The sequence below is a fragment of the Botryllus schlosseri genome, chromosome 3 (assembly GCF_051294905.1).
Source record: "Botryllus schlosseri isolate E-star chromosome 3, Bs_hap1, whole genome shotgun sequence".
NCBI lineage: Eukaryota > Metazoa > Chordata > Ascidiacea > Stolidobranchia > Styelidae > Botryllus > Botryllus schlosseri.
Genome location: NC_137238.1, coordinates 14,894,497 through 14,916,648, shown reverse-complemented (window position 1 = coordinate 14,916,648; position 22,152 = coordinate 14,894,497). Strand labels below are relative to the sequence as shown.

The 22,152-nt window shown below is 38.4% G+C and overlaps 2 protein-coding genes across 3 annotated transcripts in view; one reads left to right on the top strand and one right to left on the bottom strand.

Moving 5' to 3' along the window:
• Positions 1–16,990, bottom strand: part of LOC145435853 (protein mono-ADP-ribosyltransferase PARP14-like) — a 42,948-nt gene extending 25,958 nt beyond the window's left edge. Inside the window, exons 1-18 of one of the 2 annotated variants that reach the window (XM_080313120.1) lie at positions 15,604–16,990; positions 15,218–15,313; positions 15,052–15,139; positions 14,153–14,298; positions 13,474–13,580; positions 12,098–12,230; positions 11,155–11,222; positions 10,915–11,089; positions 10,441–10,572; positions 9,083–9,156; positions 8,891–9,023; positions 6,667–6,734; positions 5,782–5,956; positions 3,671–3,799; positions 2,153–2,361; positions 1,199–1,380; positions 620–742; positions 291–435 (exon numbers count right to left, since the gene is read on the bottom strand). In XM_080313120.1, the coding sequence (XP_080169246.1) occupies positions 291–435; positions 620–742; positions 1,199–1,380; positions 2,153–2,361; positions 3,671–3,799; positions 5,782–5,956; positions 6,667–6,734; positions 8,891–9,023; positions 9,083–9,156; positions 10,441–10,572; positions 10,915–11,089; positions 11,155–11,222; positions 12,098–12,230; positions 13,474–13,580; positions 14,153–14,298; positions 15,052–15,139; positions 15,218–15,313; positions 15,604–15,754 (2,334 nt within the window). In that variant the 5' untranslated portion in view covers positions 15,755–16,990. The remainder of the gene's footprint in view (positions 1–290; positions 436–619; positions 743–1,198; positions 1,381–2,152; positions 2,362–3,670; positions 3,800–5,781; positions 5,957–6,666; positions 6,735–8,890; positions 9,024–9,082; positions 9,157–10,440; positions 10,573–10,914; positions 11,090–11,154; positions 11,223–12,097; positions 12,231–13,473; positions 13,581–14,152; positions 14,299–15,051; positions 15,140–15,217; positions 15,314–15,603) is intronic. The other variant, XM_080313121.1, reaches the window with a different exon arrangement.
• A 1,489-nt stretch (positions 16,991–18,479) lies between these two features.
• LOC145435850 (uncharacterized) lies at positions 18,480–21,949 on the top strand. Its single transcript, XM_080313116.1, has 9 exons — positions 18,480–18,584; positions 18,653–18,734; positions 18,801–18,916; positions 18,973–19,113; positions 19,172–19,320; positions 19,381–19,601; positions 19,671–19,774; positions 19,835–19,930; positions 19,996–21,949. Exons 2-9 carry the CDS (start codon positions 18,706–18,708, stop codon positions 20,301–20,303), a joined length of 1,164 nt encoding a protein of 387 aa, XP_080169242.1. The 5' UTR covers positions 18,480–18,584; positions 18,653–18,705; the 3' UTR covers positions 20,304–21,949.
• The last annotated feature ends 203 nt before the right edge of the window (positions 21,950–22,152 follow it).

Genomic DNA, 22,152 nt, shown 5'->3' with positions numbered 1-22,152 from the left:
AACTTGTTGGGATTTGGTGTTAATGTCTCAGAATTGTTACTAATGGTGACTAGAGTGAAAACGCAACGTCGCTGTTGGATGGTTATAATGGAGCGGTTCAACATTTACTGCCTTGATAAATTATTCATGTTGTAGCATTTTTTGGTAAAAATTTTAACTTTCCATAGAAATATGTGGTGGATTAAGCAAGAAATTTTCCATTTGCTCAACATGAAGGTTTGCAATTAGCAATCGGTGGTACGCAAACCTCACTATTTTGAACCAGGGCTAATTTCAGAAGGAATACGCACATTTTTCAATATGTTTTTCTGTATTGTCAGCAAGTCTGCGTCAGGTGCAATCACAGTCAGCACGTTTTTGTCACCAGAAAACTCGAAAGAGGCATGCCTGAAATCCTGCTTCACATCCTCTAGAATGCCACACAGTGTAAGTGTCCTGAAAACAAAACGGCAACTAGCATGAGGAAAATATCGACAGTGTTTATCAACCACATAACTTGGTGTGAATAACACCAGACACATGTGATTATTGTGATACAACACACACATTTTGCACTAATTACGATTTTATAATATAGTAAGCAACATCTATCAATGTAACATCAGTAACAAAACAATACCTGAATTCATCTTCATCTATCGGAATTTCCACGGTTTTCAATTCTATACATGTTTCGATATTCTGCAAAGTAGACTCGACAGCATCCTTCAATCCCGTTATCTCAACAGCATTGTCCTGCCATCTGTTATTCAATGAGAGTTGCATATCAAACTAGTGAAGGAGCGACCTTTCGCATGCAGTGGGCCATATGTCAAAATATGTGATCAACACGCATACCATACATTTTGGTATCTATTACGCACTACTTCATGGCCAATGCCGCATCCTAAAGCCAGGGCTCTTAACCGATTTATCACTACCTTGATATACCTATCTGTTTCCCTATTTAATGCCCATTAGCTATATTTCAAATTGCAAAATTCTTGTAGCCACTACATAGTGTTGGATATAGTATACATCCTGTGTGTATCATGTTGTGACTACTATGTGACTACTGGTCACAAGTAAAGAACCGTTCCTCCATATACATTATAAAGTGTGCATTTATAAACAATAACGCCTCTACATTCTGCAAAACTTTTGGCCTATATTCAAAGCAATCTACTTTTTAGACGGGATAATGAAAATCAAAATTAACCTGATGGAGAGTTCTTTGCTCTCATTGGCTGGCGCATTTTCCAACAGTGGGTGAATATTCAGCGATCTCGCTTTAGTCAATTTCTTTTTCTTGAAGCTCTTGGATCTTGTAACGAAAGTTGCCGCGAATGTTTCAAATTCGATCTTACATTTCCCGATGAGATCGTTTTCATCATAATCCTCCTAAAATTTTACAACTTTAGACGTAGGCACACAAATTGCAAACATAGTGCCACCGCAGAGAACAATGGCTATGACAACATCAGTTTTTGATCAAGTTTGTATAGGTCAAAGAAGTTGAGTTCACATAGCCTACTCTTTGAAGATTATATTTCTTTCGGCATCTCCAGACAGGTTGGCACCTACTTCTGGACCAGTACCGATATACCTATGTTTGTTGCCCTAGATTTTCTCACTGCAAATCTGCCTAGTTCCTTACAAATACTTCCGACTGTACCGCTACTAACATCTTAATTTAGCTTCGATCTTCCCATGGAATATTCTCATACATTAGCCGTCAAAAACACTCCTTCTACCTGGCTCTCCATGCCGTATCGGTACTGCTTTTTCATATTGGTCTTTGATTAATATATCTTGCTGGACATCTTTTCCATGCTGATGTCTCTAATTCTTTGCCCCACCTTCACTGTTTAGCCTGATGTAGAGATCTCGAATTTCTAATCCCTCATTCACTAAAACAATCAATCAACATTGTAGCCTGAGCATATACTCAAAATGCACAGCCTAACAGTTTTATTTTCCATGTAACGGAGGTATTTTGAATGCATTTACTTCTTATTAGAATTCAAGACTGGTTTCAAGATGCTCCAAAATTCAAAGCTTTGACTCGCATGAAAGCAGAACTCATCAAAAGATATGAAGTGACAGTAATGTGTGTAGGTCACATGTATCAAAACTAACACTGTCTTCCAATAAAAATAGGATTACAGCTCACATTATCAGGAACAAGCTTGATAATTTGTCGGTTCTCGTCATCGGTGCTAAGTTCTACAGACTTCACTGCAACGGATTCAAGTTTTTTCTTCAAAGCCTCCGCGAAATATTTGTTGCTTTTCAGAAAAGTAAACACCTTCTTGTTGCATATAGGTTTGAACTTGATCTCATTTGATCGTTCCACGGGGACCGGCGGTGGTCTATATTCATCTGCAATAGCACAGTTTATTAGATGTGTAACTTGAAATCGATGTGATAAGACAGTCCTAATGAGGAAAAATTTTCCAAGACTGCTATACTACGAAATTACCAAATCTGGTTATTTTTGATTGATATATGGTAAGTCAGCGCATCATCTTCAATAAGATGCTGGCATGTTCCATCTCATTTCACCTTTTTGCACATGTCGATGTACACGGTTTGTTCGTTTATCTATATTTCGATAAAAAAATAACAGGGATGTAGTCTCTGTTGGGTAAAATTCAGAATTTCACTAACTCATTGTATTAAACATATATTTGAAGTCTGTTGATATGTTTACATACCGAATCACATGAGATGATTTCCCATATGTGCATATTGGATTGCTAATCATAGAGATTACAAATAAACGGAAATGATAAATCAATAATGTTCTGCAGTAGTTTTGAGAGGAACAAGGGCTACTTATATCTACATAAGATTGTGCGTAATGCATTTATCTAACCTATCATAAAACAATGGCCGCAGGTGTTAATTTTAAAAGGGAAAAGGCAATTACAATTTGTTTGCATATATTTTCATGACTCATCATGCACATTGTACAGTACAGCTGTACAGAGCAAACAAATCTGTCAATAGAGTATTTGCTAAGTTTAAAGTGAAACAATCCCTCCCTTTGTCAATATTGTGAGCAAATTGAGTCTATGTATGCTAGTCCAGTGTTTAGTTGGAGATCCTTAGCAGGATTATTCAATGATGGCTTATGTGAGTAAATTATTGAACCGAATAGTTTCCTATCTCAACTCGACATTGTGAGGATCGAATTTCAAATAACCCAATAAAGTTGGCATTGACACACTCATAAATGTGAAAAATGAATATAGAGTAGGGAGAATTTGGGACACATATCTTGTCACAACACACAGGGTTTAAACTGCATTGAGACATAAAGGTGATTCTATTTATCACTAAGGATTTGGATTATTTTAATGACTAATGCATCCGAAATCATCAGTACTTATACCCTTATGATAGTCATTATAAGACATTAATAATTAATAAGGTGCAAAACTGCACGCCTTACAGTGTAAACATTTCAGAAAACTGAAACTTGATTAAAATTTCCAGGATATTGAGTTTTCTTAAAACATAGGTTGCCAATTAGGATTGCACTAATTGGCAATATGCAAACCACCTATCACTTAAAACCCATGTAAATTATCAAACAGAAGTTGATAATCTCTGATGAAAAGCCCTGTTCTAATCTCCATTACACCCACCAGTGGTGGTACAAATATACTACAAACCAAAATCCTACCATTTGCTTCACCTCCCTCGTACTCTTTTGATAAAGAATGATGGTAGAGTTCTACATCAACATCAATTTCATGAATTATAAGAGTTTGATCCTGAGAGCGGTTGAACCAATCACAGATTCGTTCTGCATCTGCACACAAAAAATAATACTGGTAGCTGGTTAATGATACAGAGCTTGAAGATTGCTTTTATAACAACATAGGCTACATCGGAAAATACATTTATTATAACTCGTAAACTTATTCGGCTACCTCTTATCATAGGTCATCGGCACACTAAGGAGATTCAAAATGATTGAAAAATGAGATTAACCCTTTGCGACCGGCGGCCCAGTATACTGGACCGCGATTGTTTAACACGGAGGAGTCGTTATTTATTCTAAGATAGCTCGACCTGCATTACTTTCTAAACTGTAACAATCGATTTATATGGATAGTTATTATGAATACGCAGACATAAGACCATGTACAACCTATTATATCAATTTATATCCTCTTGAAATGCAGATTGAACAGGTGAACACGCAAAAACGTTTCCCGCAAAATTGAATTTGTAATTATGTTCGCGTGAATGAACGCCTGGAATATAAACCATTGTATCTTCCGTTCTAGACGTCATATAACCAATACAGTTATCTTCTATGACTTGTTGTTGTCATACTATTCAATGAAAGTCCTTATATCGAAGATTAGCACGTAGAGATGTTTCAAATCGACGTGAAAGAAAGCAATACCTTATTACGTGAAAATCATGGCTGCGTAAGTTCATCCGACTCGTTGCAGCTTCAAACAGATGTACAATTGCTTCAGGCAATTGCAAATTGTACATATGGTTGGCCATTATCCTGACATATTCATCAATATCCCTATCATGGGGTTTAGTATTGTATAACAAAGCCGACACCAGCCCTAACACTACACAAATAAGCGTGAGAGTTAGGCTATTTTGGTACCAGAGCCCGTAATAACAACATCATATAGAGGCAGTTATATATCGGGTTAGATGGCACACGAAGTTACTGTTGGCTTCTATGACTACTGTTGATCATACATGGAACATTAGTCGTGTAGAATACAGTTCAAATTGATGTGAAATAAAGCAATAATGTATCACATGAAATGACTTCTCGAGCGTATATGGGCACTAGGCAGTGTCGAATAAGCCAATATGTGTATACTTACGAATCCATTATGCAGTTGCAAGTTACATATAACAAGCCACTGGGGTTGATACCACTTCAATAGCATGGAGATATATAAAATAGTTACTATGTTATGTAAAATTGGAAGTGAATTGCCTTCCGCGAGATTACGCGATTACGTAATCGATTACTCATCGGTGGCGGTCGCGTGATTCGTGCTTATCACATGTCTACCTTTCCAAGATCGTAGCGCTGGGCTATGAAGCGCTATAGTAGCGTGTTATGTCTCGTTGGAACGTAGAGATTCATGCGAAACGCAATAAGGTGGTCATATACCAAGAGAGGGCCTAAGTATGACGTCAGGAGATATAGAAGAACAAAATTGTATTTTATTTTCACGAAATCGAGAACATTTTCTCGCACACCGCTATTCCCTCTGGCGTCTGAGCCGTAAGAGTATCTCAGACCGCTAGGCGGCTACTTCAGGTTTACGGCAATATATTGGGCGTCGATTTAAACCATATGGATGACATTGTATCGTCTTATTTGTGGATGCAGCAAAATTTTGGTCAGTAGGCCGGCCGATTAGAAAGGGTTAATATTGAAAATATTGACATATAAATTTTTATTGAGGCCAATGTAATTTCTGTCGTATCAATGACAACATGAAACTTTGAAGCATTCAGCGATATAATACCAAAGCAATTTAACGACAGACGACACGCAGATAAACATAGAAAACTAATAGGACATTTGTAAGTTTCACTAAAAATGTTTTGCTTACTCACACCAGGATTGAAAAACCGAATAAATGGTGATTCAAATACTTCTAAATGAAACAAGGATAAACAGCTCGTACTGATATTCAACATGTCATCATTACAGTTTTGCACCTAAGAAGGATTCTCACTCAGATTCAGACTAATCAACGAATTATATGTTTTGAAATCGAAGCCCATGTATATACCTACCTTCGAAATTTTCAAAGGTCACAAATACAGTGCCATTGTGTAATCGTTTCACTTCTGTTATGGGTCCCAAATGCCCGAACTTTTCATCTCCAAACGTGTCTTTGATTAGCTGGTCAGAAGTAACAAGTGCAACGTTCGAAAGTTTGATACAGTGACTGCGTAGGAGTCTCGACACCTGGAAACAGTTGCAATCAAACGGTTACTGTCATTTACACAATTGGCTTTGATGAGTCAAGAAGCTCATCGAACGAGATTTTGAGAGGTGATCACTTTTTCTTATGATTCACATCCATTTTATGATCACTTTAGTTGAGTCAAAATCCTACGACAATTACAAGACAAGGAAAATATGTTAGAAAATCAAAATGATTTATGAAGTTCATCAATCAATCTCCCGTCTTGGCAAACAAATATACTAGCAAAATAGAAGTGTTAAGAAGGGGCAGCACACTCAATGAAAAAATATTTATATCGAAGAGGCTGTTCGTATTTAGCCTAGAAGGCATTAGAAAAAATGAACAGGTGATAAAGAGCCACGAGCAACAGCTAGAGTGTATCAAATCACTGAGGCATTGTGACTATTTCCCTGAAGCATGTTGCGGCATTGCAGATATCAGCAGTCAGATATTATCGTGCTAATCAACTCCAGACCAGGACAACTCCAACTCCAGATCTATATTGTGTGCATGCAGCATGCATATATTCAGACTACCCATTTTACTGTGAGTGAATCTATTGTGAGATTTCAGTCAAATACGAAGCATTCTTGTTCTGTTCCAACAAGTTGTCTCAATTCATGGCAGGATTTGGATGGTAATTCCAACAGAGTTTGAGGTATTGATATCTTTTAGAATCAGCAGTTGAAGTCACACTAAAAATATTCACTTTGATCGTATTATTCCTGAGGCAGCGTTTCGAGACCTTTTCCATGAATTCAGGACCATGCGCTTCATCTGAAATGCAATACTAAATAATACTCAAAACTTTAATTAATGAGGAGTCAGAGCCTAGATATTTCTATAGTTGAACTGAAGTAGAAATTCAAGTATTTGAGTCAAATTCTACTCAAGATGAAGTAGACAGGAGGTCATATATACTCCAAACAGGTTTCAAACACAATTTAGTTCAGAGCTACTTGAACAACATTTTGTTTTATTTTACAAATACATCTGATTAATATCGGAAATGCTATCTACATTACTCAACACGGTTATGACCAATAATACAAATAAAAATAACAGTAAAAATTCTAAAATGGTTTGGCACTTGGCAGGTCATGAAAAATAACATAATTCTATTCATGAAGTGGGATACATTTTAATTCAAAAATTCTTGTCTCCCTAGAGGTGAGAATTAATCAATCACACAATCACTCAGTAGCTCCATTATGCTATGGAAATGCATACATTCTGAGGTTATTGTGGGATATTACAATGTATTTAAATAGGTTCCTTGTGATACAGAATTTGAATATTGCATGAACAACACATTCATATTCGCAATTTATTCACTATAAGCTTTTCAACTGACCCTCGTCGGAAGTGGCTGTCAGTATAATACAGAGATTGCAATTCGAAATGTATAGATGAAATAGGTAGTGTGACGTAAGAATGGTATAACAACAACAACGAGAGATTTCACAAAACGAAAGCGTTAAGCAAAAATGCAGTTAGTGCAATACAAATAAGCTATAATATATAGCCAGAGACGCAACACTAATGAAATAACAGATTTTCAATTCTTGCTCGTGGACGCAGTGTGTTCCATTTACAGGTTCTCGAATTGACTATAATAAAACTTGAGCGACCGATTCTTTGTCGGCAAAAGGACCGACTCTATTCTCTCCGTGTATTTCATTAGTGTTGCATCTCTGGCTATATATTATAGCTTATTTGTATTGCACTAACTGCATTTTTGCTTAACGCTTTCGTTTTGTGAAATCTCTCGTTGTTGTTGTTATACCATTCTTACGTCACACTACCTATTTCATCTATACATTTCGAATTGCAATCTCCGTGTTTATACTGACGGCCACTACCGACGAGGGTCAGTTGAAAAGCTTATAGTGAATAAGTTGCGAATATGAATGCGTTGTTCGTTGCGATAATACAATGCTACGATCCATGTCTCAACCGATATAGACATTTAGTTGTAAATAAATGATAAAAAATCGGGGTTTTCCACATAGTCATAACAATTTATAGCTGATTCCAAGCTTTTAGAAGACATCATGTTACTCCGATCACTATTTTTATCACTATTCCTTTGTACCTTTCCTTGCTTGGAAATACACAAGTTTATGATGTAATCAAGTGTATCGATCACAACAGACACACAAAAAAGTATTTTCTAGTCTTGTTACAGCATGCATTAGGACAGTGGTTCTAATACTTTTAAGACCGCGACCAAAATCTGACTTTTAGTGGTATCTCGTGACCCAAGCAACACACACCAAAATGAATGCATTTGGGTGCCGACCAATTATATCAATAACGGAGGGTTTGGCCAACCAAGGACGGTCAATTATCGCCACCGAACTTTTTAGCACCGCACTTTGCCCAGCCGTATGTTGGCCCAACGCCATATATTCATATGTCCAAGCGTGGACGGGTTTTGGCCACATAAACCAGCAACCGCTCGTTGTACAACTCTACACTAAAGCGTCCCAGGTCTCCGACGGTGTTTTCCAGAGTAACCAATGTTGAAAAAATCTTATCATGAATTCAAACCAATTTGTTTAATACAAAGGTCGGCACATTTTCATGATCAAGTCATGTTGTGGTGGCGACTTCTCAGCGTGTCTCGCTTATTGGCCGTGGTACCAAACTCAGTAACCTCTGATATGCTCAAACCAGCTACAGTAAAGCGTGCGAAAAGCGAAGATATTTTTGTTGTTGCAATGACCTCAAATAATATTACATACGTGTTAAAAGACCGCTCTGGTACCGTCGCGACCCAAAATTATACCCTTCGCGACCTATGTTTGGGTCGCGAACCATAATTTAAGAACCACTGCATTAGGAAGAGTTCGGCAAATGTTTACTGGATCAGACTCATTTTTCTCTCGATAGTAGACTAATTCCAATGAAAGCCAAAGTGTTGCACTTACCAAATTGTTCATCGAATTCAATCAAAAATACGCCAGAAGGATGCTTCACGACAGACTTCGGTGCAAGTTCATCTCCTGTGCATAATTCCGCAAGGATTTTTATTTCATCGTCTTGCGTGTCGTCACTAACCCCCTGTTGTCATAGATTGGTATACAAAAGACATTGAAACATAGACTTACTAACTGTCAAACCTCAAGGACGAATTTTCTGTCGTAATAAGTCTCGGCTGTCTCGCGTCTCCCAGAAGAAGGCGAATTTCCAAGATCTGCATAAACAGAACCAAATACAGTGCGTAATTTCGAATAAGCATCACAACTTAATCCTATACATATGTTTATGGTGAGATTTCCATCAAATTACTAAAATATTGATACCATTCAAAGGCAGTGAATGACATGAATCACTAGAATGTTATAGAGTAGTGGTTCCCAACCTGGGGGGTGCGACCCCCTTGGGGGGCGTGAAAGCATCTGAAAGGGGGCGGGAAGAAGCGGTCAAGTGAAAAAAAAATTCGCGCTCTGCTCTATTTACCTCCAATTCAATTGTGTTTCTCTATATATAGACCGAATTCCATATTTTCAAATTCTCTCATCAACAGTCATAACCTTCCCTGCCATCAAAAAATCTGTTGGGGTTGCTAGCATCCCGGTTGGATTTTGTGATATGACAATAAGGGGGGCGTGTAATTTTTCACAATCATAAAGGAGGCGTGCGATACGGCTGATCTCATCTGTACCTTTACGTACCAATTTATCGCCTTACTACCGTAAGCATCGAATTTTGCGAGTTGATGAACTATATCGCTTCGTAGTATCAAAAGTTGTTCACAAATATTTTTCCAATAGTCTGCCTACTGTGTTTGATGACTTTTTCATACCTGCTAAACATGTCCATTCCCATTACACGAGATCCTCGTCTAAAGGAAACATCTACTTACCCCCACCCAATAGCAACCTAACTAAGAGATCTATCGACTACTCGGGACCTATCATCTGGAATGCATTACCACCACATATCCGTGAATTGCCTTATAATAGATTTAAAAAAGCCCTACTTGATCACCTCTTGTCGTTACACTAACACTGTTGCCCTACCTCGCCCAGACATTGCTTCATTGATCATTTGCCACCATTGTTTTATTTCTATTTTCCTTTAACTAAACATTTCTTTACAGCCAGACTCTTCAGAGTCAAGTGTACCTGTTTGATGCTGGTGTGATCAGACTAGATGACCTTCACGGTCTTATCGATCATTCCTATCTAATACCGAATACTGGGCACGCATATTTTCTGTACCACCATCACTGCCGTTTGTTATGTATTTTGGTTCGATGAAAATAAAGACTCTCTCTCTCTCTCTCTCTAAAAAAGTTAAGAACCACTGTCACTCTTATTGAGCCTTCAAAATTGCATATTTTTGTTGACATGACCATTAGCAAGACATCACGTGAGAAAAAGAAAACTAGAATGTCAGAATCCATAAAATCGATTTTGGCGAATAAGGATGCATTTGAATTTCAGTGCGATTGCATTTTACAGCAAGCAAATACCTGGTACATTGACTGCTTGAATTTCGTCATGGTCAAGAAATTGGTAATGAAGCTCTATTTGAACCGGGACCTCTCCGATCATCAATTTCTCATCGCATGGCCGTTTGAATCTATTATACACGCGGTGTGCGTCTGAAAAAATATTCATAGCAAAATATTCACAAGTTAGGAGTGAGGAAACAACAAATGATTTACAAGTTCACAAAGAAGTATACAAAAATTACATAATCATCGCCATGCAGTTAAAAATACACATTTTGAGCATAAAAATAATGAGATGCATTGCAACATATATCTTAACTTATATCCTGTCTAATTTAACTTACAGTGAAATTGCATGCCTGGATATTTCAGCATGACAAGCTAGGAATAGGTTTGAAGTAATTTATCTACAATCATCATGTATAAAAAATCCAACCCGCCAATGGAGTTCGGTCCCAAATTAATCTCATGCAACTATAAAGTCTTTGTTACCCTCATAATCAGCTAAATACACCAAAGTAGTCCCATCTTCCCGTCTAATCACGCGAGTGACAACACCTCCGCTGGCACGCCTCTTGCTTTCGAACGTCATTTGGATCAAATAATCATTAGTCGTTGATGGGATATTTGTCACTTTCAAACAATCGCAGCATAGCATCCTAACAGCCTGTGGGAACATATATAACATAAACACATCCTGAAGTCAAAGATTTTTGCTCCACACAAAGTCACCTTTAGATTGCTCTGTTCCAGTTGTTCAGAAGACACTTTGGCAATGAAGTCATCAGTTTCGGCAATATCTGAAAAATATTTGACGACCTTGAAACTTGCTTTTAAACAATAATATTTTGAAAGTATATTTATGATTATGTGCTTGTTATCACGACCAAACAGCTAAAAATTGCACTTTTTGCAACCATATCAAAATGAAGTCAGTTACACAACATCAAAAACAATAAAAAAATGTTCCATTGCATCACGTAAAGCCATGATATAATGGCATAGTAATATACTGTTATTCAGTAGCAATCCTATAAAAATGTTTCCATAAAACACATGAGCTTCTGTAGGTAATGTGATCACATCAAATTAAGCTCTCAAGGTTGGGATGATGAAGAGGAAGTAGGGTGCCTAACCATGATGATAATTCTCTCTTCAAACATCTTTGTTTATTGTACTGGTAGAATTTGAACTCTACCAAAGAACTGCTATAACAACTTGACCGGGTGTCCTAGTAATTGGAATCCTAATGATCACAGTTACAGCTCATATTCCATGGCCATTATAGGAGCGCTGTATTAACCAATGGTACTGATGATGGTCCAAAAGATCACATGACTAAGTTGTAAATGTAACACCATAAAAACTGCTTTTCGTGGCACCTCTATTCATAGAAGATATCTAGTGAACTGCTGTGAGTACCATGTGAACTGGTGCAGAATATTTATCAAACAATGTTAAAACATACCAAGAGTGTCAAGAGCCTAAAACAAGATTCGATCCTCAATGTCAAAACTGCAGGATACAGTTAAGTCATATATGCACAAGAAATTGTGATAGTTTGACTGCATTGTTAGTATACAAGATAACTACCAGAGGCAAAAGTTAATTATTAACTGAAATCGCAGCATTCTCGGTTTACCGTATGTTGTTGCACTAACACAGAGATACAAACCGAATTCATTGTCGTATTCGATTATGTAGCAGCCAGCAGATTTCTTTTGACAAGAAATGGGAGATGCGTCTTCATTTGTACAACGCTCTAAGAACATCATCAAATGGTCTTCGGTGGTACTCTCACCCACACCCTGAAAAGATAGGGAATTTCGTAACATCTTAGCATACAATAAATCAGAAAAAAACACCCTTGTCATGTAACACATTCTCCATGCTGAGTTTAGGTACTACAATTTGGGCATGGAGAGTTCGTCAAGGCCACTGCCAACAGCAACATAGGCAGACTTGTACCAGCTACCCATTTAGTTAGTTGAATCAACTAACCAGGGCTGTGGAGTCAGAGTCGGTTGAGACGTTGTCGTGAAAACTGCTCGACCAGGACACGAATGCACACTGCACAGTTGTACACAGAGTTGTCATGACATACTTGTTATCAATTTTAAAGCGTAGTAATATAAGTATTGATTTCAACGTTACGTAATTCGGTTCGCTCCTATTGGACGACTAAAAATAGTCATCATCATTAAATTATTGCATTTCATTTGGCTTCACTTCGAGAATATGAGGTCATTATATCATAATTGGTGTTTGCGAGTTAAAATGGCTGCACTGTTACTTTAACAGCTACATAGCCGAATAGACTAGGTTTATTGATAATCCCAAGTATTTGTAACTGAGTAGTTTCGTGAAGTATCGAGGTTGATGTGAACTGTAGATGAGTGGTAGGTTTAGCTTACAAAGTAAATAGTTAAGCAGTAAAGTGTAAATTTTATCAAGAACCTATTCTGGTTTGTTATGTTATAATTCCATCATTCCATAGCACACAAGATTGCAACGCAATCAAAAGATGGGAAATTGTCGAAACGACTAAGAGTAGGCTGAGTAGCCTTTCAATCATACACCCACCTTGGCTTCTAATTTATTAATAAGAGGCACTATAAGAGGTCCTATTCTGCCAAAAAGTATCACATTTCATAGGAGGTATTACTGAAATTTCCATTACGGGATTCACTGTTATGCTTTCTACAAGCATGACTTGAAAATGTCCTAGCATGCAAAATGATGAAAATACATTTATTTCAATGTCTAAGGCATTTTGTGCAATATGTATATAAACCTCAGATTATGAACAACACATTCACAAAAGTTTGGCATCACCTCCCCACCAAAGAATTCGCTGTTTCTACTACTACGGTCCCGCAAAAGCTTGACAGCGTTATGTCTATTTTTGCACCACTCATCTTCGTGTAGGTAGAATTAATGATGGTTGAAGTAAATTACACAGCTGTTTGTTTGTGATTGGTATCGTATCACAGCCACCAACTCCAAATTGGTTGACAATTGTCACAAAATACAGAAAGTAAATTAACTAACCGTGATTGCAAATTTCCTTTCATAATAGGAGGGCACTCTCTTCATGAATAATTTCAATACAATCCCATCGATTTTCTGATCCGGTTTGTTCACGCAGGAATCACAGTCTTAATCAAAATACATATTTTTAAATTTAATATTGAAAGATACCATGGAGGTGGATTAATAGGCCTGCAACATAACAAACACCAAAAGATTGGAAGAGCATGTACTGCAGGCAGGAAGTATTTGAAACGACTTGTGTTTGTTTCATTTATCAAGCACCTTACTGCAAAGTCCATCAATGGCAAAAACACAAAATGAGGCATGGAGTCTGAGCCGCAAACATGTGGAAATTACCAAATGAAACAGGAAAGCGGCAACTATGTAGAAGTAAAATAGGAAATGAGAATGTAGGAATAAGCCAAAGTCGGTGTGTATGCGACCCTATCTGAATATGATAATGAAGTTATCCGGTCACAATAATGAGTATATGGAGATTGGCTGAGACATTTGAATAATTGAATCTTAGACGAGTAGGCTATTGAGCTTGAGTCTAATAAGTTTCTAGTTCCCAACCGATAACTATATTCTGGCCAGAAAATTCGGAATATAATTTAAAAGAGTGGTCCATCCATCTCTTCATAGAGTGAGAGCATTACTTCATATTCAGTAAGAAAAATAAAGAAGAAAAACATACTCTGCTGGTCGTAGAAGGTCACCAACAGCCCATCTTCCATTCTGATCATACTGCTTACTCGACCTCCGCCTGCCCGTCTTCTAGATTCGAAATGCATCTTGACCACTTGATAAGTCGAGTGCTGGATATTTTGAACGAGAACACATCTGCAGCAATAAAATCAATATATTTTAGCAACAATATCAGTTCAATGACGGAATTGAGAAATGAAATGTACCCAGTTGAACCTGCATACCGTTATTGTGCCCTACAGCTTTGTCCCAGATAAACAGGGTGAGTGCGAGACAGAGTGAGAGAGAGAACAAGCTCATTTGATTTGCCAACCTTGCGAATCAGTAGCATAGATGACAGAAATGAAACTGAGTGAGATATGATATACAGCCAACACTGCTTTATTCCGACACCGGACAACTCAAACAACAGTTTATTCGGTCAAAATGCTGAGGAACGGAACAAAAGTAAAAGTTGCACATAAAAAACTCAAGTTAATTTGGACAATTCTCCACCTAATTCGAACACGGGCTTGCAATTTCTATCATTAGGTTATGGCATAATAAACAGTACGTAGTTTTATTTAAATACCACTCAAATTTGCTCTCGCCTTTACTTATCCCATGGACATATCAGCGTGTAACAAAATAGCATGCTGGCCTACCGATAATACGGGCGGCATATTTTAGTTATTCATGTATAACACAAGTCATTTGGTGTAGAGTTCACTTCTCCATAACCCACATATCATATAAATCACCACAAATACTAGAGTATTGCACCTGATGAAGAATACACCCCTGGTGTCACATTTGGTGTCAGACTCCCCTTGTATATAATTAAAAGGTGTGCCATCAGGCTGAAAATTTAAAGCATTCACATAACTGAATGAATGATGACTGACTCACTTCGAACCAGCGGGTGCTGGCAATTGCTCCAAATCTTCCCAACGGTGGGTGTTGTTATACAAGTCAATACGCATGTTTTCGCTCATCTCTATATAGTTGGAAAAAAATGGATCACTGAAGCAGCAAAGCTTTGGTACTGAAGAAAAGCAATCAAAATTCTGTCTACCTGGGATCGCTGCGGGTAATTTCAGATAAGTCAGTGGGTAAGATTGGCTGCCAAACTGAACTTCTTTCAAACAGTGATGCGGAAAGGCTGGAACATCTGAGCATGCAGACAGACACAGGTGAAATCATATGCCAATAGGGTCAAGAAGCGAATGCAGTGTATACATTAAATCGTGGGTCACATAGAATAATTCACAGAGTAGGCCTACACCTATATATGCGATTAAGTTTAAGTCTAGCAAGAGCAATATAGGGGTGCATGCGGCGACCTTATCAATAGAAACCAACTTTGTACCTAACGCTCAAAAGTTTGAAATTCGACATTGTGGCGCTTAATATGCCGCCGCCGCTTCATGCAAAAGCAAAAGTCGGCCTCTATGTCGTTACCTTCCGCATTAGAGATCTTGATACCGACTTTTCCCTCCCCAGATTTTGTCACTTTAAATTCCTTCCGAAATTTTCCTTTTATGAAGAGTTCGATCTTTTTCTGGGCCATTGTAGTCGGAAAGCCCTGCACTACCACATCAAAGACCTCCATTCTCGGGAGATGTCCTCGAGATCTGTCTGTAGATTCTATGTAAGCCTGTAGGCTACATTACATACTACAGCAAAGAATATAAGAATGGTAATCTCATGTATTGATACTGAAGGTGAAACATTCGGTCATGGATCATTATAGACGCCCGTTCCAACCTCGCGGGAATCATACAGAGTGTCATAAAAATATTGGACATTATCCATCATTACTGTAGTTTCACAAATTTACCTCGTTCGCTGTTTATGCATTTTCCAATTATGTTACACAAGGTCGGGTAGGGCGTCCACAATGAGAGTTCACCGAATGTTTTACTCTAAGTTAGCCTACTTCATAAGTTTAATATTCAACCTTTTATGACTGTCCTCTACTGTTTCTCAGGCCAAATTCGTGCCGAGGGGTAATATACACTACAAAAAAACTAGACAGACTTGGTCTAAATGTAACATTTTAGAAAAAAGTCTTCAAGACCAAAATTAGTCTTACCAAGTAGCCTACTCTCTATCTCAAAACTAATACCTAGCGGTACCCAATTTGCTTGAAAATAAGACACTCATCACTTAAAACCCTGTATGGAATCGGTGTCCTGTGCTCACACTATGTTTTATTTTTTATTAAATTACTTTAACTTGGAAAATCATCGCTGCTCAACTGATATATCAGGCAAAAAGGCCAGCGATTCCAATCAGGCTTAAAACCAAGACACATATTGCTTGAAAAACAGGGCCTCATGCCCAGGGGGATTGGGGTACCCTTCTTTCATTAGATTCCATGTGAGCCTGTATGGAAATGGTGTCCTGTGCTCACACTCCATTTATTTTTTTAATTTTTTTTTATTAAATTAATTTAACTTGGAGAATCATCGCTGATCACCTGATTAGGCAAAATGTACCGAGATTCCAGTATAGGGCCTACCTACATACCTGATTTGCATTGTTCCTGTTAGGGTATCACTGTGGCATGTACCTTACAAGATATAAGAAAAGGAAAGGACGTAGTTTGTTTTTGTCCTTGATGTTTTTGCGGCATATACACCGAATCATGATACACATATACACACCATATGTGCATATGCATACCATGAGTGCATGATGTGCAAATGTCGCTGGACAAGGAAGTGCAGATATAGCCTTTACGGCTTTCTAAGTCTTGCACCAATCCTCCATGCTATCCCAGTAATGCATGAGCGCCAAGCAGGGAAGTCATTGATACCAGTGTTACTAATCAGGTCAACCCACGACCCACCGATCAAGAAGCCGAATGCTTTACCAAGTTATCTGAGAAAGCAGAAGTCTGGCTCGTAAGAAAACGTTTGTATCACATATGGGGAAGTACCTTCATAATTTTGAGATACCATTATAGAGATTGTAGGATGGAGCGACGACCCATTGTTCTAAGTTTAGATTCGTCACGCTTGACTTTGCGGAGTAAAATTCCATTCGCGAGAGTCCGATTGTCCTATTTTACATGTAAAAGTATAGGCGATTTCGGAAATACATGGACGAATTTGACCGCCGAAAAAGGGTGGAAATATTGTAGCTAGACGTTTCAAATTTGGCATGTTACGAGGAAGCATCAATATGTTCTCACTATAAAAATTTCGCAACTGGCCTCCACCCAGAACACGTTTAAAATCAATTTCCCGCAATGCCTTATTCAGCGATAAACTCTATGCGGTAACTGAGTGGCCGTTGAAAGCCGCTGATACCGATACAAAACTGCCCAAACTATTTTCTGTGCATAAGCAACCGATGAAAAAAACGAATAGCCTACACGGAAAGCGGATGAAAAAGAGCGACGAAAAGATTATCACTACATCCAAAAGATCAATATCGTACACTGTTTCATCGGGCATTAGGCCTATGTTACATTGGAAGACTGTACTTGTTCGTTTTGACATCTTCTTTTCTGTTCACTAGGCTACATCGCATTGTCTTATATCCCGTTGTACATTTCGCGTCTTTAGCAGTTAAAAATAATAGATCCGCCGCGGCAATTATGGCCAAAAACTGCGCTATCCCTGGGTGTACATATCGTCGCAGTGGAATCAGAGTATCTTATGTCCAGTTTTCAAATTTTGAAGCTCCCTTTTTCAAACTTGAAAAATATCGACTTTTCGAAGTTTTTTGTGTTTCTTTTCGTCATATCTTAGCCATGGCTATATCTGTCTCAGTGTATCTAAGTTAATCGGGGCCAATATATGGCTGAAATAAGATGAAAACTTCACTCAAAGTTGATTTTCCCAAAATTCGTAAAATGGACATAAGATACTTTGATTCCACTGCGACGATATGTGAACATTCCGCGGAGTGATCAATCTCGTAAGAGGTCCTTATTCACGGTACGAAGACCAGAGCTGTTAAGGAATGAAGCGGCCCAGAAGCAGCACGCAGCAATGGCCAGCCTCCTTCTTTCCATCAGGGACCCCTCAAAAGGAGATCGTATCAAGACGTTGCTCCATAAGGAGACGTAAGTAAAGCAGCTGTCTCAACTTCAACAGAATTAACAGTGTAATTTATAATAGAGCCGCAATCTGCGAAAATCATTTTGAGGAGAGCGACATCATTCAGCTCAAAACCAGAAAGCAACTCAAAGTGGGAGCTCCGCCTAAGCTAAATCTGCCTGAAAGATGTAGCACAATTATAAAGGTATGCAGGGTATCTCTCACTCAAATCAAGAAACCAATGCACCAAACGATTCCAATTGATATATTTATTCATATAGAAAGAAAGGAAGATACCTTTTCCAAGAAAAGAGTTGCCAGAGACAGTGAGGCACAAAAATATTCCAGATTTGGTACAATCAGCTTCTAATTTGAACAGCAAAATTTGGGGTATAGCAGACCTGATGGTTTGATATCATGGGTAGATTAAATAGCTATATATTGCTTCTTCATTTAAGGTAACTGGGCATTCTATGAACTGAAAGGTAGACTGCACATTGAGAAGCATGGTATGGAAGATGACATAGTGCCAATAATCAGGTTAAGTTAATGTTAATTTCATTATATTGATTGTGGCACGCATGAAATTATATTCATTTTGAACAGGGTAGTGATTTCCAGCACTCTATCCATTGAATCAGCAGCTCTTCACGGCTGGAAATTCTGTACGGACCAGCTTCTTCATATCGATCTGAAACATTCAACCCTTCATAACGTCTTAGGTTACCTATAAATTACCAATATATTAGAAAACTCGCATAATACGAGTTATTTATAGAAAAGCTTGATGAAGTAAGACTTTGCACCGGAGTTCAGGAAGTGACAAAGCATACAAAGGAGCATATAATTATGAAATGGGAGTCGGACCAGTTGAAAGTGGAAAAAACATTTTCACGAGCTAAAAATTGCATTATAACAGGTAACCATTGCAGTTCAATTGTTTGAATCTATTTTCAAGTGATGCGGTATGTATTTAGTTTGGGATCCCGATTCAGTATGCACAAACTGTGCCAAACACGACATAAAAGCGAGATATAACAGGAAGTACTGTAGCAAAAAAAAGTTGGAACTCTTAGAAAAAGATGAGAGGCTCACAGTGCAGGAAGACCTCCACATGGAAATTATGGTTGCGAGAGTCATCTCGTGATTAATGAAGTTCATAGTTCAATTCATTTATGACTCGCAGGCAATGATGAATGAGGAATCGGATAACATGAACGAGTGGCAAAGAATGTTTTTTCAAGAGCAGTGCTCAAATGCAGAGAGGCATCCTAACGCTAGACGATATCATCCAGACGTGATTAGGTGGGCACTAGAATTGTACGCAAGATCACCTGCGGGATACCAAATGCTCCGACAAACCGGAGTTTTATCGCTTCCTTCTTCTGGTGTTCTGAGGCAATATAGGTACACCTATACAGAATCTTCACCATGCTTGTAATATTGGAACTTTTCAGCATTGCTTGATATGTTCAGGAATTTTGCATCTTCTAATGCTGGCGTTTGTGAGTCCACACTCCTGCAATTAGAAAAATTGACAAAAACTATCGATGCATATTTGGTGGTTGACGAAATGAAAGGTACGTTAAGCGTATGTTACATTTATACAAACTGACAGGCAAAACAAATGCTTCATTTAGTGAGAGAAAACCTAGTATATCAGGATGGCAGGATATTGGGATATGTAGATCATGGTGATCGACATTCTCCCGAGGATATTGCAACACATATATGCAGTAGGCTCATTTTACTTTAGCTACAAGATTGACCCTTACAATTCAAGCTTTGATATTCATTTCAGTGTTTTACGTAAGATCGTTCGACCGAACAATATCAATGCCTGTATCTTGGTACCCGACAAAGGCCACTCCAGCGGCACAATTGACTTCAATGTTCTGGGAGGCATTCATGGCATGCGAATTCCGCAGTGTCAGAATCCATGCTGTGGTGGCTGATGGAGCATCAACAAACCGAAAGTTTTTTTCTATAGCGCATGGAGCAATTGGTAACCCAAACTACAATAATTACACCATCCCACATCCCAGTTTACCCGAGGAGCCAATATTTTTATGCTCCGACACAAGTCACTTATTGAAAGTAAGTTTGTAATATCATAAACAAAATACAGATATGGTCCTATTGATTCCCATCAGACAGCAAGGAATGGATTGTATTCGTCAAAACCAGGAGGGACGAAATATTTTTGCAAGGATGGAAAAGATATTCTCTGGACACATGTGCGCGAATTGTTCAACAAAGATCAGGCACAACCACTGCACCTTCCTAATCATAGGTGTATGGGAGGGGTATGCGACGGATGCGGCCGCATCCCCAAATGTTTGGAATTTTTTGCAAATTGATTATTTTGGTTTCACTATAACTTCAAAAGAATACTCTAATCTGATTCCTTACTATATTACATTAGCATTGACAGAAAATTGTACAATATATGTGGAGTAGGTATATATTTATAGTAACAGGTATATTTTCTCCAGGCAATACATTCATTGCAGTATATGTTATTAATTCGAGGACTGCCCTTTATCGAGTTATACGCCAACAGCACCATGACAAGCGTATGAGCCGAGCGTCAAAATTTCCATTATCCACATATTTTGATTGGTTTCAGCATATTATGACCGTATCCGCATATCCGCTATGTAATTGATGGACATTGGGCAATCTTCCCCCAGATTAGCTTGGAACTCGCATAGTTATTGGCTTTCCCAGATCTTCAGAAATGGTTTCCACATATTTATGATCTTGGTTTCTGCTTATTATGACCGTATCACTGTTCGCTATGTCATCGATGAAGATTGTCCAATCTTCTGTCAAATTAGCCTGGAACGCGCATGGTTGGCCTCTCCTATCTTTAGAAATGTTTTCCACATATTCATGATCCTGGTTTCTGCATACCGGATATTATGACCGTATCACTGTCCGCTATGTCATCGATGAAGATTGTCCAATCTTCTGTCTGTCAAATTAGCCTGGAACGCGCATGGTTGGCCTCTCCTCTCTTTAGAAATGTTTTCCACATATTCATGATCCTGGTTTCTGCATACCGGATATTATGACCGTATCACTGTCCGCTATGTCATCGATGAAGATTGTCCAATCTTCTGTCTGTCAAATTAGCCTGGAACGCGTATGGTTGGCCTCTCCTCTCTTTAGAAATGTTTTCCACATATTCATGATCCTGGTTTCTGCATACCCGATATTATGACCGTATCGCTGTCCGCTATGTCATCGATGGACATTGGGCAATCTTCTGTCAAATTTGCCTGGAACAAGCATGGTTGGCCTTTCCTCTCCTTAGAACTGTTTTCTACATATTTATGATCCTGGTTTCAGCATATTATGAGCGTATCACTGTCCACTATGTCACCGATGGACATTCGGCAATCCTCCATCAGATTAGCCCGGAACTCGAATGGATGGCGTTCCCCTCTCCAGACATCTTTTCCACTTACTTAGATCTTAGTTTTAGCATATTATGGCCGTCGATGGACCATCTGGACCAAATTCTCCATCTTCTTATGGCCGTAAAGTCGATATTTTACGCTTCTTCTTCTTCTATGGCATAAGATATTCATATTTCTAAATCATACGAACTGTTATGAGATAATAATGATTGACACCAAACTTGCAATCTAATTCTTTAATAGAATAACTTCTAGATTTGGTCAGCCCAACGTACTCATAGAAAATGTTACCGGTACGGTACGTAACCTGCATTTTTATTTGAAACAATAAATGTAGGGTAACCCTAAAAGGAGGGACCGCGGAAACTGCGGAAAACGCGGAACTCGCGGAAATGGCCCCTAAAACGCGGAAACTGCGGAAAAAGCGGGAAACCTCGATTCCTAAAGCGCTGAAACAAGAGGAAAACGCGGAACGCGGAACAGTCGGTCATTGACCTCTATAGATCACAAAGTAGCCACTAAAACGAGGAAAC

What these genes read in the sequence shown, in the direction of transcription:
- LOC145435850 (XM_080313116.1), top strand. Translation starts at nt 18,706, where the DNA reads ATGGAAGATGACATAGTGCCAATAATCAG. An exon ending in TAAAAATTGCATTATAACAG is followed by an intron (nt 19,114 to 19,171) that starts GTAACCATTGCA and finishes GTATGTATTTAG; the next exon opens with TTTGGGATCCCGATTCAGTA. An exon ending in GGTGTTCTGAGGCAATATAG is followed by an intron (nt 19,602 to 19,670) that starts GTACACCTATAC and finishes TGATATGTTCAG; the next exon opens with GAATTTTGCATCTTCTAATG.